Raw genomic sequence first — 16,005 nt, 5'->3', positions numbered from 1 at the left:
GTTTCTCTGAATCACACGACTCAGTACGCAGACACACACACACACGCGCACACACACACACACCACTCACACACACACACACACACACACACACACACACACACACTACACACTCACACACACACACACACACACACACACACACACACACACACACACACACACACACACACTCACACACACACACACACACACACACACACACGACCAAAGTTGCTCCCTCAGCCATTAGGCAGGCTGATGGGGCTGATGGGTCTGGCACTTCCACCAGACATGCACGCACACACACACGCATACACAGACACACACACACACACATACACAGACACACACACACGGCATTACACATACACACACAAGAGGGCCTGTCGCCAACGAAGGCAGGTAGGACAAAGACTCACTCACACTATCCCCATGAAATCCCCATACTCTCACATACTCACCCGATCACCTCACAGATCACCATACACCTTCCACACACTCTCACAGACCTCCCCAGACCCCTAAAACTAAGGCAGGTGAGTCCGATAAGTGCTAGGTCACTATATCCTCCTGTACAGTATCTTACAGGTATGAGGAGCCAGCAGGCAGCGTGCTGTGCTGTGTTGTTACTGTGATCTGCCATGTCCTATGATTTGACACACACACACACACACAAACAACACACAACACAACACACGCACACACTGACTTGACTCCTTCTGTAATTTCCCTGAATTTATCCCTCTGAAACGTCCCAGTCATGCAGACAGCCTCTGTACTGCGCTTGACATTTCCAATATGTCTTGTCTGCAGAGTGAGTGAGAAGAACAATAACAACCGTTCTAAGGGAACATTCGGGAAAGGTTCACATTTTGATGTTTATTTTATTCTGTTGTCATAGTCGTTCAGTAAAGGCAATGTAAAATGAGTGCTCCCCATTGTTGCTTTAAAAGAGTTGGGGTTTCGTTCTCCCAAGGCGAATGCGTGTCGTTTATTGCGTTTGTACGTTTTTCTTTTTCCGAGGGTGTGTGTGTGTGTGGGGGGGGGGGCTCCCATGGTGTAGTCTGCTGCATCTCTGTGTTTGATGGCGGGATCTGACACCGTCTCCTTCTACTGAAGGTTGCCAAGAATGTTCCAAATCCCATCAGAATGGTTTAACTACAGTGCACAAAATATTCCGTTTGGAAAATGAATGGCGCTTTTTTTCAATGTGTTTCCGTACGTGATCAAACAATACAGAGAATTTCGAAATGCTGTTTGAAAATGGCTGAAATCATGATATCTAATTTTGTGGGCAGTGTGCACATAGCCTGTCTTCTCTTGAGAGCCAAGTCTGCCAACTGGAGCCTGTCTCAATAGCAAGGCTATGCTCACCGAGTCTGTACATAGTCACAGCTTTCTTTAAGTTTGGGTCAGTCACAGTAGTCAGGTATTCTGCCACTGTGTACTCTCTGTTTAGGGCCAAATAGCATTCTAGTTTGCTCAGTTTTTTGTTTGTTAATTCTATCCAATGCATCAAGTAATAATCTTTATGTTTTCTCATGATTTGGTTTGGTCTAATTGTGTTGCTGTCCTGGGGCTCTGTGGGGTCTGTTTGTGTTTGTGAACAGAGCCCCAGAACCAGCTTGCTTAGGGGACTCTTCTCCAGGTTCATCTCTCTGTAGGTGATGGCTTTGTTATGGAAGGTTTAGGTGGTTGTAGAATTTAACATCTCTTTTCTGGACTTTGATAATTTGTGGGAATCGGCCTAATTTTGCTCTGCATGCATTATTTGGTGTTTTATGTTGTACAATGAGGATATTTTTGGCAGAATTCTGCATGCATCTCAATTTGGTGTTTGTCCCATTTGTGAATTCTTGGTTGGTGAGCGGACCCCAGACAACACAACCATAAAGGGCAATGTGTTCTATAACTGATTCAAGTATTTTTATCCAGATCCTAATTGGTATGTCGAATTTGATGTTCCTTTTGATGGTATAGAAGGCCCTTCGCTCATAGCTTTGTGGAAGTTACCTGTGGCGCTGATGTTTAGGCTGAGGTATGTATAGTTTTTTTGTGTGATCTAGGACAACGGTGTCAAGATGGAAGTTGTATTTGTGGTCCTGGCAACTGGATCTTTTTTGGAACACCATTATTTTTGTCTTACTGAGATTTACTGTCAGGGCCTAGGTCTGGCAGAATCTGTGCAGAAGATATAGGTGCTGCTGTAGGCTCTCCTTGGTTGGGGACAGAAGCACCATATCATCAGAAAACAGTAGACATTTGACTTCAGATTCTAGTAGGGTGAGGCCGGGTGCTGCAGACTGTTCTAGTTCCCTAGTCAATTCGTTGACATATATGTTGAAGAGGGTGAGGCTTAAGCTGCATCCCTGTCTCACCCCACGGCCCTGTGGAAAGAAACGTGTGTGTTAATTGCCAATTTTAATTGTTTATGTACATGGATTTTATAATGTCGTATGTTTTTCCCACAACACCACTTTCCATCAATTTGTATAGCAGACCCTCATGACAAATTGAGTCTAAAGCTTTTTTGAAATCAACAAAGCATGCAAAGACTTTGAATTTGTTTGGATTTGTTCGTTTGTCAATTAGGGTGTGCAGGGTGAATACGGGGTCTGTCGTATGGTTATTTGGTAAAAAGCCAATTTGACATTAGCTCAGTACATTGTTTTAACTGAGGAGTCTGCTGTTAATGATAATGCACAGGATTTTCCCAAGGTTGCTGTTGACGCATATCCCACGATAGTTATTGGGGTCAAATTTGTCTCCACTTTTGTGAATTGGGGTGATCAGTCTCTCTCTCACTTTCAGCCTCCTCTTGCTCTCTCTCTCTCTCTCTCAGCCTCCTCTCTCGCTCTTTCTCTCTCTCTCTGAATCAGCCTCCTCTTTCTCTCTCTCTTCTCTATCACTCTCTCTCCATCTCTCTCAATTAAATTCAATTCAAGTGGATTTGTTGGCATGGGAAACATATGTTTACATTGCCAAAGCAAGTGAAATGGATAAACAAAAGTTAAATAAAAAGTGAACAGTAAATATTACACTCAGACAGTCTCTCTCTCTCTCTCTCTCTCTCTCTCTATCTCTCTGAATCACTCTGCTCTTTATCTCCACCACTCCTCCTCTGAAGGATTAGCCTTTCCTCCCTTGCTGAGTCCCTGTTCTCTCTACCGCTCTCTGAGATAGTGAGAGAATGAGGGATAGAATGACTATCTCCCCTCTTTCCCTTTCTCCTTCCCTCCCTTCATCCATCTCTGAATTATCTATAGCTCTTTGATTCAGAGCTTCTTTCACTACTCCCTCTCATTATTTATCTCTGTTTTTTCTCCTTCCCTCCCTTCCTTTCCTCTACTCTGCTCTTTCCCTCTCTGTGCCTTCCTCCATCTCTACTCCCTACCCTGTGGAGTCACCTCAGTGGCGTGTTGTACAGAGCCCATTGGTCCAAGCAGATTAGGCCAGTTTAAAGTTTGCATACCCGACCCGGTCTGCCAGGGCTAGCCTTGTCTCACTGGGGCTATTAGAGCCTGGTCGGGGAAGGGCATCAAGGGACGTTGTGTTAGAATATCTCCCTCTCTTGCCTTAAGTCTGTGTCTGATCCTGACTACAGCCTCTCTCTCTCTCCCCACTCTCTCTTCCTCTCCCCTCTCTATCCCAACGGTACTACATCATTACTGACAAAGCTTTACCTCCATCCACCACTTTCCCCTCTCCGCCTCAGGCACCATGCAGTGAGCTTCATGTGAGCTGCGTTCAAAGCACTATCATTTACAATTATGTAGAATAGTGTTGCTGTTACAAAACATCAACTGCATTACACTCCAACATCCCCACGGGTACACCTAGAAGGTGAACACTGAAGATTTAAGGTTAATTCAATTTAGTCTAAGTGCTGCAGCCTCAACATCTAATTAAGTTCAAATCCTATGCTACATAAGTGTCTATGTTGTAGGGAAACAGACTGAATTCAATCAACGTGCACTGTAAGCCTACTGTTTATATATACACTGCTCAAAAAAATAAAGGGAACACTAAAATAACACATCCTAGATCTGAATGAATGAAATAATCTTATTAAATACTTTTTTCTTTACATAGTTGAATGTGCTGACAACAAAATCACACAAAAATAATCAATGGAAATCCAATTTATCAACCCATGGAGGTCTGGATTTGGAGTCACACTCAAAATTAAAGTGGAAAACCACACTACAGGCTGATCCAACTTTGATGTAATGTCCTTAAAACATGTCAAAATGAGGCTCAGTAGTGTGTGTGGCCTCCACGTGCCTGTATGACCTCCCTACAACGCCTGGGCATGCTCCTGATGAGGTGGCGGATGGTCTCCTGAGGGATCTCCTCCCAGACCTGGACTAAAGCATCCGCCAACTCCTGGACAGTCTGTGGTGCAACGTGGCGTTGGTGGATGGAGCGAGACATGATGTCCCAGATGTGCTCAATTGGATTCATGTCTGGGGAACGGGCGGGCCAGTCCATAGCATCAATGCCTTCCTCTTGCAGGAACTGCTGACACACTCCAGCCACATGAGGTCTAGCATTGTCTTGCATTAGGAGGAACCCAGGGCCAACCGCACCAGCATATGGTCTCACAAGGGGTCTGAGGATTTCATCTCGGTACCTAATGGCAGTCAGGCTACCTATGGCGAGCACATGGAGGGCTGTGCAGCCCCCCAAAGAAATGCCACCCCACACCATGACTGACCCACCGCCAAACCGGTCATGCTGGAGGAAGTTGCAGGCAGCAGAACGTTCTCCACGGCGTCTCCAGACTCTGTCACATGTGCTCAGTGTGAACCTGCTTTCATCTGTGAAGAGCACAGGGTGCCAGTGGCAAATTTGCCAATCTTGGTGTTCTCTGGCAAATGCCAAACGTCCTGCATGGTGTTGGGCTGTAAGCACAACCCCCACCTGTCGACGTCGGGCCCTCCTACCACCCTCATGGAGTCTGTTTCTGACCGTTTGAGCAGACACATGCACATTTGTGGCCTGCTGGAGGTCATTTTGCAGGGCTCTGGCAGTGCTTCTCCTGCTTCTCCTTGCACAAAGGCGGAGGTAGCGGTCCTGCTGCTGGGTTGTTGCCCTCCTACGGCCTCCTCCACGTCTCCTGATGTACTGGCCTGTCTCCTGGTAGCACCTCCATGCTCTGGACACTACGCTGACAGACACAGCAAATCTTCTTGCCACAGCTCGCATTAATGTGCCATCCTGGATGAGCTGCACTACCTGAGCCACTTGTGTGGGTTGTAGACTCCGTCTCATGCTACCACTAGAGTGAAAGCACTGCCAGCATTCAAAAGTGACCAAAACATCAGCCAGGAAGCATAGGAACTGAGAAGTGGTCTGTGGTCACCACCTGCAGAACCACTCCTTTATTGGGGGAGTCTTGCTAATTGCCTATAATTTCCACCTGTTGTCTATTCCATTTGCACAACAGCATGTGAAATGTATTGTCAGTCAGTGTTGCTTCCTAAGTGGACAGTTTGATTTCACAGAAGTGTGATTGACTTGGAGTTACATTGTGTTGTTTAAGTGTTCCCTTTATTTTTTTGAGCAGTGTACATTTATGATATTCAAGTGATTACCTGTCAAAACTGTTGTTTTTTTGTTGTCACTTTAGCAGACGCTCTTATCCAGAGCAACTTACAGTAGTGAATGCATACATTTCATTTTATACATTTTTTTCTCTTCTTCGTACTGGCCCCCCGTGGGAATTGAACCCACAACCTTGGCGTTGCAAACACCATGCTCTACCAACTGAGCCACAGGGAAGACATTGTTGTTTCAATTCCAGCTAATCCACGAACAGGAAGGGGTTGAGTCCAAAATGACACTATTTCCCTTCATAGCGCACTACTATGGGCCCTGATCAAAAGTAGTACACTAGATAGGGAATACGGTGCCGGGACACACCCAGAATGTTTATGTTATGAGTGTGGTTGGAAGGCAGCTCATTTGATCTGGTCATAGATACTGTACATACAGAGCCATTATCTAAAGAGACCACCTTCTGCCTTCCTTGATTCTGGCCCCTGATACATACAGCCGTCTCCAGACCTTTCCCAAATGGCACCCTTTTCTCTTGAAAGTGCACTACTTTTGACCAGGCCTCTATAGTGCTGTATATAGGGAATAGGGTGCCATTTGGGATGCATCCCAGGCCTCTCCAGCCACGATAATAAAGCAGTTTGACATTTACAATCAATACTGTAAGTCCTCTTTGAATCCCAATGAGTGTAAAGCGCATATAACATGGGCGCTAAACACACACACACACACACACACACACACACACACACACACACACACACACACACACACACACACACACACACACACACACACACACACACACACACACACACACACACACACGCACACGTACACGCACACGCACGTACACACGTGCACATAAACACACACACGCATGAGGAATATTGGATCAGGCAATGATTACTGAGAAAAGAGGTTGTGTTTGGAGAACATCGATACGGTCAATCTAAGCATCAGAATAGAAATACCCCTGAGGACATAGTGATCTGTGTCTGGCCTGGGTGCATGTTTGTGTGTGTGTGTTCATTTCGCTCAGCTTGTATCAAAACAACAGTCTTCGATTAACACTTCAACTGAATCAGTCTCCTCTAATTCTCTCTTTCTCTCTTTCTTTCTTTCTCTCGGAGGACCTGAGCCCTAGGACCATGCCTCAGGACTACCTGGCATGATGACTCCTTGCTGTCCCCAGTCCACCTGGCCGTGCTGCTGCTCCAGTTTCAACTGTTTTGCCTGCGGCTATGGAACCCTGACCTGTTCACCGGACGTGCTTGTTGCACCCTCGACAAATCAAATCATGCTGGTCATTTATGAACATTTTAACATCTTGACCATGTTCTGTTATAATATCCACCCGGCACAGTCAGAAGAGGACTGGCCACCCCTCATAGCCTGGTTCCTCTCTAGGTTTCTTCCTAGGTTTTTGGCCTTTCTAGGGAGTTTTTCCTAGGGAGTTTTTCCTAGCCACCGTGCTTCTTTCACATGCATTGCTTGCTGTTTGGGGTTTTAGGCTGGGTTTCTGTACAGCACTTTGAGATATCAGCTGATGTACGAAGGGCTATATAAATACATTTGATTTGATTTGATTTTGACAAGCAGCATCTACATGTTCACTCATTGCAGAATCAAAACCCAATTTGTTCTCATGCTTTCTATATTTCCCAACATTTTTACGTGTCAATCCACAAATCAATTCCCTCATTTGATTCAAATGTTTACCAGGCTTCCTCTGTCATCACAGCACACAGCACCGTGACATGGAAGTGATTAGCAGAATCCCAGCTCTGACACTAGTTGTTTAAGCTCTGTTTTAGCTCCTATTCTTCCCGGCGCCACATCCACACATTCACACACCAAATAATTTATGCAGCGTGTGTGTGTGTGTGTGTGTGTGCAGAGATGGACAGTACTTCTGTTACATGTATTTCAAATATGTATTGCAACTACTTCTGAGTGTTTAGTCATTTGTATTACACGGGGCTGAACTACACTCCAATGTATTTTGTGACAAGATACCTTCCAGAGCTGTAATTTGTATTTTCAAAATACAAAATACTTTTCTATACCATTTTTTATAGCTGTTCACCATTTTATGGCCCCCTTTCACCTTGCTTTGGTGTCAGAAGTCTGATGGCACTATGGTGGGATAAGAGCGTCTGCTAAATTAACTAAATATAAATGTACATATATGTACAAATGAACAATTGCAAAGCATGCTGAGTATTATTCAAATGTACTCCACCCCAAAATAAAGCCAATAATGAATACCCAGTGTGCTTTGCAATTCATTTTGGTATGTTCATTTTCACATTTACATTTGGTAATTTAGCAGACACTCTTATCCCGTGTGACTTACTATTTACAGTCAGTGCATTCAACTAAGTTAGATAAACAACAACATATCACAATCATAGCAAGTAAAACAGTTTCTATAACCGTTACTGAGAATGTCGTTGCTGTTCAAGCTGGCTGTGTGTGTTTTTACCAGTAACATCAGTGCAAACATAGTTTGCCAACCAGAGTCATGGAGCTGAACGCTCACCTCGACACAACAATTGTTTATAGACTAATTGGGGCATCCATACAAGTGTGTGTAAGCTGCATGGTGATGGTATGACTCAGTGATGAGCTTTAATGAGGACCTCTTCTTCTTTTCCTCTCCTGTGGGTATTTAATGTTTTACAGTGTCCCAGCTATTTTCCCGCTGTCTCTAAGATTGCGGAGTTGTTGCATTTGAAATATACCATCTGCCAAACAGCAGTGGAACATTCACTGAAATTCCACTGTGCAGAAAAGCTTTTCAGATGACCTGGAAGTACCACTCTACAAGTGCAGCTAGCTCAAACCTGACCTCCAGCACACAGCAGGTCAGAGGTTATACAGAGGTACTGCCTTTTTTGTTTTCTCAAGCTTCCCAGAGCCCTGCTCGGCTGAATATACCTTGCTAATCTACCGCCTAGAGCCGAGGCAAGAGATAAGGCAATATGTTCTGAAGTTCAAGTCTGACACACGCACACCGACACAAAGAGTGATACAGAGAGAGAGAGGGAGTGATATGATCCTCTTATTAAAGCCTGCAAAGATTTGTCTCTTTCAGATCGAAAATCCAGTCTTATTCACATGGGAAGGTGAGGCTTTAGACTTAAGCTATTACGGTAGCTCATAGTGCCATTAAATCACTAGCTGACTAATGGGAAAGAGACCATTCATCCAAAATCATCCATTCATTAGAAAACACACAGCTTCCACTTTTCTGCGTTTGTGTGTTAAAAAAGCTGTTCAACTCACCCTCTCCGCCGACTGTGCCGTCCCGAAGAAGATAGGGATAAACGCCAGCCAGATTATGCAGGTAGTGTACATGGTAAATCCAATTGGCTTGGCCTCGTTGAAGGTCTCCGGCACTCCCCTGGTCTTGATGGCGTAAACAGTGCATGTGACCATCAGTAAGATGGAGTAGCCCAAGGAGCAGATCAGGGACAGGTCGGAGATGTCGCACTTCAGCACGCCGCGAGCAGCCGCCGGGTCCTGGGTCCGCTGCTCGCCGTAGTCCACGAAGGTGTGCGGCGGGTCCACGGCGAACCATACAAACACCCCCAGGAGCTGCACCGAGATCAGGGAGAAGGTGATGACCAGCTGGGAGGCCGGGGAGATGAACCGGGGGGCGCTGACCGACTTCTTCCCCTGCTCGAAGATGCGGTGGATACGGTTGGTCTTGGTGAGGAGAGCCGCGTAGCTGAAGCACATCCCCAGACCCAGAAAGATCCTTCGGAAGGAACACACGCCCACATCGGGCGTCGCGATCATCAGGAAGGTGATTGCATAACACAGGAAAATGCCCGTCAATAGCACGTAGCTCATCTCACGCCCGGACGCCCTGACGATGGGCGTTTCGTTGTAGCGGACAAAGGTCACGATTACGAAGGTGGTGGCGATGATGCCTAGCATTGAGATGAAGACGGGAATGACGGCCCAGGGCGAGTGCCACTCCAGCTTGATGATGGGGATGTTCTGGCAGCCCGTTCGGTTGGCGTCAGGACGCTGTTCGTAGGGGCACAGTTCACAGCTGAACTCGCTGGCCTGGAAGTGATAGCCCTCGCAGCGCTCGCAGTGCCAGCAGCACGGCACACCCTTCACAATCTTCTTCCTCTCACCCATCCGGCAGGGTACGCTGCACACAGATGCCGGGAGGGATGGGTCGCCTGCCCGCCACTGCATGGCCTCTACCTGGAGTCATAAGGTCACAGGAGAGACCAATCAGACAGAGGACAGATAGGTTGGGACTCAATTATGGTTTTGGTTCTAGAAGGGTTGTGATTCTAGACTGTTTCTGGCTAACGAATGTTCTGACTGGAATAGCTTTCTTCAAAGCCTAATGTTGTTAAACTGTTTGTACCTGCATAAACATTTCCCAAAGGGCAACTCACAAAGTAATTAACCAAAAAAATTACTTCTTTTCATTTCCCTTGTGCTGCCTACTAGGCATAAATCTCATAGAAATTAAACAGGTTTAATCAGAGCTGGCAGAAATTGGCCATCTGCATCAGTCTGATGCAGTTTGTGTGTAATAATAAACTGTTTATAACACAGCCCAGGGTGATGGGAACGGAGCTCCTCTCTCTATCTCTGAACAGGCACACAAAGCACTGATCCAGCAGAACTAGAGGAAACTGGCTGGCTGGGGAATCTGCTGAGAGCAGGAGAAACCTGTCTGTATACGTTGTTTTAGTTTTGTGTTTAATTTCCCTTTAGTGCTATTATCTCATCCTGTTTTTTTGTGGTGAAGTGATATTCGGCCATGCTTGCAATATGAACCCTCAAAAACACATTAAGCCTGGCCGTGAACTTCCTGGGGAATAATTGATCATTATTGCCTGATGATAAAAATATTTTAGGTCTCATTAAAGTTATCCCATAAAGCATTATGAGCATGTCATGAAAGAAAAGCATGTCCAATGGCACAACTGATCCTAAGGGAAGAGATGTAACCACGAGAAGAAAGTAACTTCCGGCACTTGGGTGAATCCTTCTTCAATTATTTGGATACCTTGAATTCAAAACACTGTTAATTAAGGTGAAACAAAATGTATTTGGAATGGGGATATTCTGGCTCTAGTTCTCAGCAGCCAGCCAAGAGGGAATAGTAGGCTGTTGCTGCCTCCCAGTCCAGCCAAGGTAAATAGATCGAAGAACAAAGTGAATTCGCAAGAGAAATTCAGCCCTGGAAGAAAAGAGAAGTTCAATAGACAATGTTTAGCATTTGAGCCTAACTTCCATTTTCCTCTCAGCCAATTCTCCAGTATCCAAGTCTTCAGAGTCCAGCCAATTTAGCTTCTACAGTCCGAACTTATCCGCTTATACCATTGTGAATGATACGTGCAGGTAAGCAGTAAGTAAGGGAAGTCAGATAGGTCTTGAGCATTGTTAGGTATAGGTGTACAGCATGTGTGCTGCCTGACTGATCTCTGCACGTACGACCAGAGCAGATGGCTTTAAGATCCCTCAGAGAGTACAGCCCAACTGTACAGCCCAACCGTACAGCCCAACCGTGCCCCAGCCTGTCTGTTCTAGGAATCTAACTGTGTGTGAACACGCTGCTCGTTTACCAAGGCTGTGGATCTCAGACAGGCATGCAGAGGCATTAAGAAGCTATAAGCCCCGTCGTCTTTCCTCCTATGGCCCGTGTGTGTGTGTGTGTGTGTGTGTGTGTGTGTGTGTGTGTGTGTGTGTGTGTGTGTGTGTGTGTGTGTGTGTGTGTGTGTGTGTGTGTGTGTGTGTGTGTGTGTGTCCCTCCAGTGTTCAGGTGTTATCGATGTGCTCTCTGACTCCGACAGGAACTCATGCTGATGGAGAGAGCACCTTCCTGCTCGCACACTTCCTAGCTCTATTCCTCCCTCTCCTCCCATCCCTCTCTCTCTCTCTCTCTCTCTCTCTCACCCTAACGAGCCGGGCTCAGGTCACACATATTAATGATGCAGCAAGTGTGCGCGTATGTGTCTGTGTGCATTCGTGTGTTCGTGTGTGTGTTCATGTGTGTTTGTGTGTGTGTGAGCGTGTGCGTGTATTCCAATCAGTAACAGCTGAATAACAAGTAGCTGCTCACTGAAAGTCAAGCACTGAGCAGTAACTGTATGCGTGCAGGAACACAAACTACTCAGAAGTACTGTAAGAACGTAGGACAAAAAACACTGGGAAGAGATGGGACCCAAACATGACACGAAAACAAGTTCTGGATGATAACGAATGAATAGAAATCTGAAGTTTCAAGACTTGATCTTGAATAAATGCTTATATCTATAAAATGTGCCTGATTTCAGAGCTGTTTGTGCTATAATGTCGAGTCGTTGTTCATTGTCATGCCAAACATGTTGACATGAAGGCACAAACAGAGCCGGGACCAGGCTATGTATGAATACCTCTGAATATGACAACACTAGATCACAAAAGATAGATATTGCTATTATGTTAGTCTCACATTTAGGTGTAGTTTGTTGGTCCAGGTGCCTATGACCTTGTACTCTCTGGTAGAGCGGTTGGTGCTCTGGTACTGGAAGATGTCGTACCGTCCGGGGGCGTCGCCATTCTCATTGAACACCACTGGCGTACCGGCACTTCCTGGACAGAGATGGTGGAAAATTAACAAGAAGACACACTGTATATCATTCATCACACAGACAGCTAATTTACCATACTGTAAGATTGTACAATATCTTTGTAGTTCTGCATTTTCACACCAATACATGATTTGGTCCAACACAAAATATTTTTGGACTAACTTATTCTGTAACAAGTGTTGTTTTTGTGATCAATGGTGGATCTATTCATAAGTATTTAAGACACCTTAACTATTATTACACATGCTTGGGTATTACCTACTGTATGTTGTAACTATGGTATAAGGTCTGTTTCTTACAAAGTGGGAATCTTTTTCAGAAGTTCATTCAGTAGCCTCGTGTATACCTGTCACCCTAACGAGCCGGGCTCAGCTGTCGCACATATGAATTATGCAAAAAGTGTGTGTGTGTGTGTGTGTGTGTGTGTGTGTGTGTGTGTGTGTGTGTGTGTGTGTGTGTGTGTGTGTGTGTGTGTGTGTGTGTGTGTGTGTGTGTGTGTGTGTGTAAACAGTCTCAACCTCCCCAGGCGCAAAGTATTTCACAGATGGCCTTTTTTCTCCACCGATTATGCTAAACTCACAGCCTCCTCATCCGTTCTCTCTCTCTCTTCCTCTCCCCCCCTCTCTCTCTCCCTTTCTATCTCTGGTTCTCTCTCCTCTTATGAAGCTTTGAAATCCAATATTTCAGCGCGGCAGCAGCGCGGGTGGAGAATCTGGCCCATCAAAGCAGTAATGTAATTACAAATATAAATCTTAAAAGAGGTGTGCATTACTGACATTCCTACAGAAAGCTGTACGTCATGGCAACGATCTACCATATCTGACGGAACGAAAGGGAGAGTAGCGAGGAGATAGATACTAGGAGAATAAGAGAGAAAGGCAAAGTTGAGAGATCTACCGAGAGAGAGATAAATTGAGACAGAGATAATGTAGTGAAACAGAGAAGTATACTCCTCTCTCTATCTGCTCAGGCAGCTGGTCTCTCTAGACTCCTGGATACGCACTGCTGCCTTCTCTCTTTCATTATGCACACTAACAATAGTGCTCTAGGAAATCTCTCTCTCTCTCTCCCTCTCTATCTCTATCTATATTCCAGTGGTAATGAATGAGAAGATTTCCAGAGGACTCTGGGTAAAACACTATCTTTAACCTGCCTCCACACAGCCCCGCCCGCCACAACTCCAAGACGCTAGACGCCAGTGCTCGCCGCTTGCTCCTGTCTGTTTGTCTGTCTCCTCCTGTCTTACATCATTAGAACAGAGAGAGAAGCGTCCAGACTGGTTGTTACAATACTGCCACCCAGGCTACAAATTGTTAAGGCTAGTAGTGCAACACAGCTCCCTATAAATCAGGACTACACAGGGCGTCATTGGGCTTTGGTCCAAAGTAGTGCACTACATAGGGAATAGGGTGCTATGTGAGATGCTGCCCCGACCCACACACACACACGTGATGCGGGTAGAGAAGCAGAACACTAATACTATCATACTATCAGTGAGTGGGAACAACTTCTTCTCTTCCTCTTTTCCCATCTTCTCCGTTAATCCCTCGCTTCGCACAACAGCGGGGGAACATGCATTGCAAATGGGAGAGGACTCCATCTCATCAGTGTGGAAATGAATCATGGCACATCCTCAGGAAAAGATTTCTGCCTGTCAAATTGGTGTCAATATACGGCCCAATATTGCTCACTGTTCCCTGCCCAACAAACGAGGCCGATTATGCAGACACGACTGATGCAACTCACACATACACAAACGTACGCGCACACACATGCACAGACACGCACAGACACACACACTTAAACGTCATCTCTGGAACCAGCCTGTCCCAAACCATATTAGCTACTCTGATGACGATTACTGGATACAAGCAAGCTGACTAATATAATTGTTCAGTATGTCCCTTATAAGGGCAATTCGAGCACAGCAGTACAAGTCAGTGAAGCATGGTCCCTCAGCCATTTCTGAAAGTAGTAACATGGAGATATCGACATTTAAATTTCACACGATTCTGCATCGTTAACCATGACCTTCACTGTGTTAGTATAAGCAACAACCTTTACCCTTCTTTACCACAACACACACACACACACGCACACGACAAACCTCAAACTCACCCTTCAGTGGGTAGCTGCAACAACCATTGAACTGGACGAGCCAAACTACACACCAAAGTCCTTTCATCGGCCTCGCACTCATTGGTCTTTATAGACCATCTCACATGATCAGACACAACCCCCAAAGGAGAATGGGGTCAGAGGCCCCTTTAACCGACACACAGGTCTTCAGCTAGTGGTGGGCGATGGTGAGATGAGACCAAGAGCTGAAGTAGAGAGTAGGGTTTTTCAGATGGAAGACTGTTGTTTGAACCTGATCTCCTCCATTCAGACACTAGGGCTTATGTTTGGTTTGAGGTGAGGTTGTCTTTCTGCCGTGCAGTTTGTGGGTAGAGAGAATGGATTCTAGGTAAGTTGTACTCCTACTAAAAGGCAGGGAGGCAAACCCCTGAAGATACACTTACAAGGCACAGGTCTAGGATCAGCTTACTCTTTCCTAATCCTAACCTAAACCATTAAGGGGAGAAAGACCTAAGATCAGTATCTACAGGCAACATCCTCCTAATCTGAGATAATCACTGCATACCCTGCCAACAGCTCTTCCCTGTGGATCCCCAGAGAGAGAGAGAGAGAGAGAGAGAGAGAGAGAGAGAGAGAGAGAGAGAGAGAGGACGTGTTTTAGGCTGGGTAAAATCTCTGATGGGGAGAATACAGGAAAGGAGAGAGGGACCGGCTGAACGAGGGTTCAAAAGTCTCCCCACTCCCTATCGTGACAGAAACAGAGAGTGTTTTGATAGGCCTGATGCAGAACCACCCTGCAACCCAGATGAATTAAACATAACATGGAGGAAGGAGCTGAGAGGAGGAGAGGAGAGAGAGTGGCTGAGTGGAGTGGCTACCAGCACCCAGCAGTGGGGGGCATACATCTGTACTGCTAATGGGGGAGACAACACACACACATGCACGTACGCACAGAAGCATGCACGTATGCACACACACGCAGGGATGCACACACACAAACATGCTGTAATGAGGACACATCTTCTCTCCATTTTCCCTCCATCCCTCTAACCCACACTAACCGGTTACCTCAGGGGAGGCTCTACCTGGCAGATGAGGAAACATCTGTGAGATAATAATAACTCAACTCCCTCCTCCTCCAAAACATGTACTGTTGATCCTCCCTTTTCTCCTCCCTCATTCTCTCTTGTTCTTTTATCTCTCTTTTTTTCTCGCAGCTCTCTTCCTCTCTTTCTCTTGTCTTCATGTGGCTCTCCTCTTTATCCCCCCCCCCCCCACCCCACTATAAGACATATGCGTTAGCCTAATAATTAACTTGATTACGATCCATTACTTACATGCTCCTGGCATACAGAAGCTTTTCTTCGCTGTGCCCTAACTCTCCATCCACCCTGCAGGCATCATGTGGGCAGCCGTTTTGTGCAGTTAATATGGTGAGGGATCATATCCACAGGGTTTATAATGAGATGAGTGCTTCTTGGCTCAACACGGCAGCTGATTATAATGATTATTAAACTACCAGAAACCTGTGGCATGTAGTTTATCAGGATGTGAAAGCAGGAGCCAGAGGCAGCCTTTTTGTTGCGTTTCACAGCGGAAGGGAGCACAGAGGCTGTGTAGCCATTGGTCATGTGCCGTTTTAGTTTAGAAGTGGGCGGGTGAGTAATGGTGTTTTTGGTGGTTTTTTTTACTCTAAACTCAACGTCGAGAGTCCTCATGTCAACCGAAGATGTTTTGGCCTCAAGATCTCCGAATGCTTTAGGTACTTTAC

The 16,005-nt window shown here is 45.8% G+C and overlaps 1 protein-coding gene across 1 annotated transcript in view; it reads right to left on the bottom strand.

Moving 5' to 3' along the window:
* The window catches only part of LOC106576124 (metabotropic glutamate receptor 8), a 392,665-nt gene that overhangs the window by 19,178 nt on the left and 357,482 nt on the right, over positions 1 to 16,005 (bottom strand). The window contains exons 8-9 of the mRNA XM_045699730.2: positions 12,017 to 12,156; positions 8,833 to 9,768 (exon numbers count right to left, since the gene is read on the bottom strand). Coding sequence (XP_045555686.1) covers positions 8,833 to 9,768; positions 12,017 to 12,156 — 1,076 coding nt within the window. The remainder of the gene's footprint in view (positions 1 to 8,832; positions 9,769 to 12,016; positions 12,157 to 16,005) is intronic.

This window comes from Salmo salar, chromosome 17 (genome assembly GCF_965601325.2).
Source record: "Salmo salar chromosome 17, fSalSal1, whole genome shotgun sequence".
NCBI lineage: Eukaryota > Metazoa > Chordata > Actinopteri > Salmoniformes > Salmonidae > Salmo > Salmo salar.
This window is presented reverse-complemented; position numbering and strand designations above follow the sequence as displayed.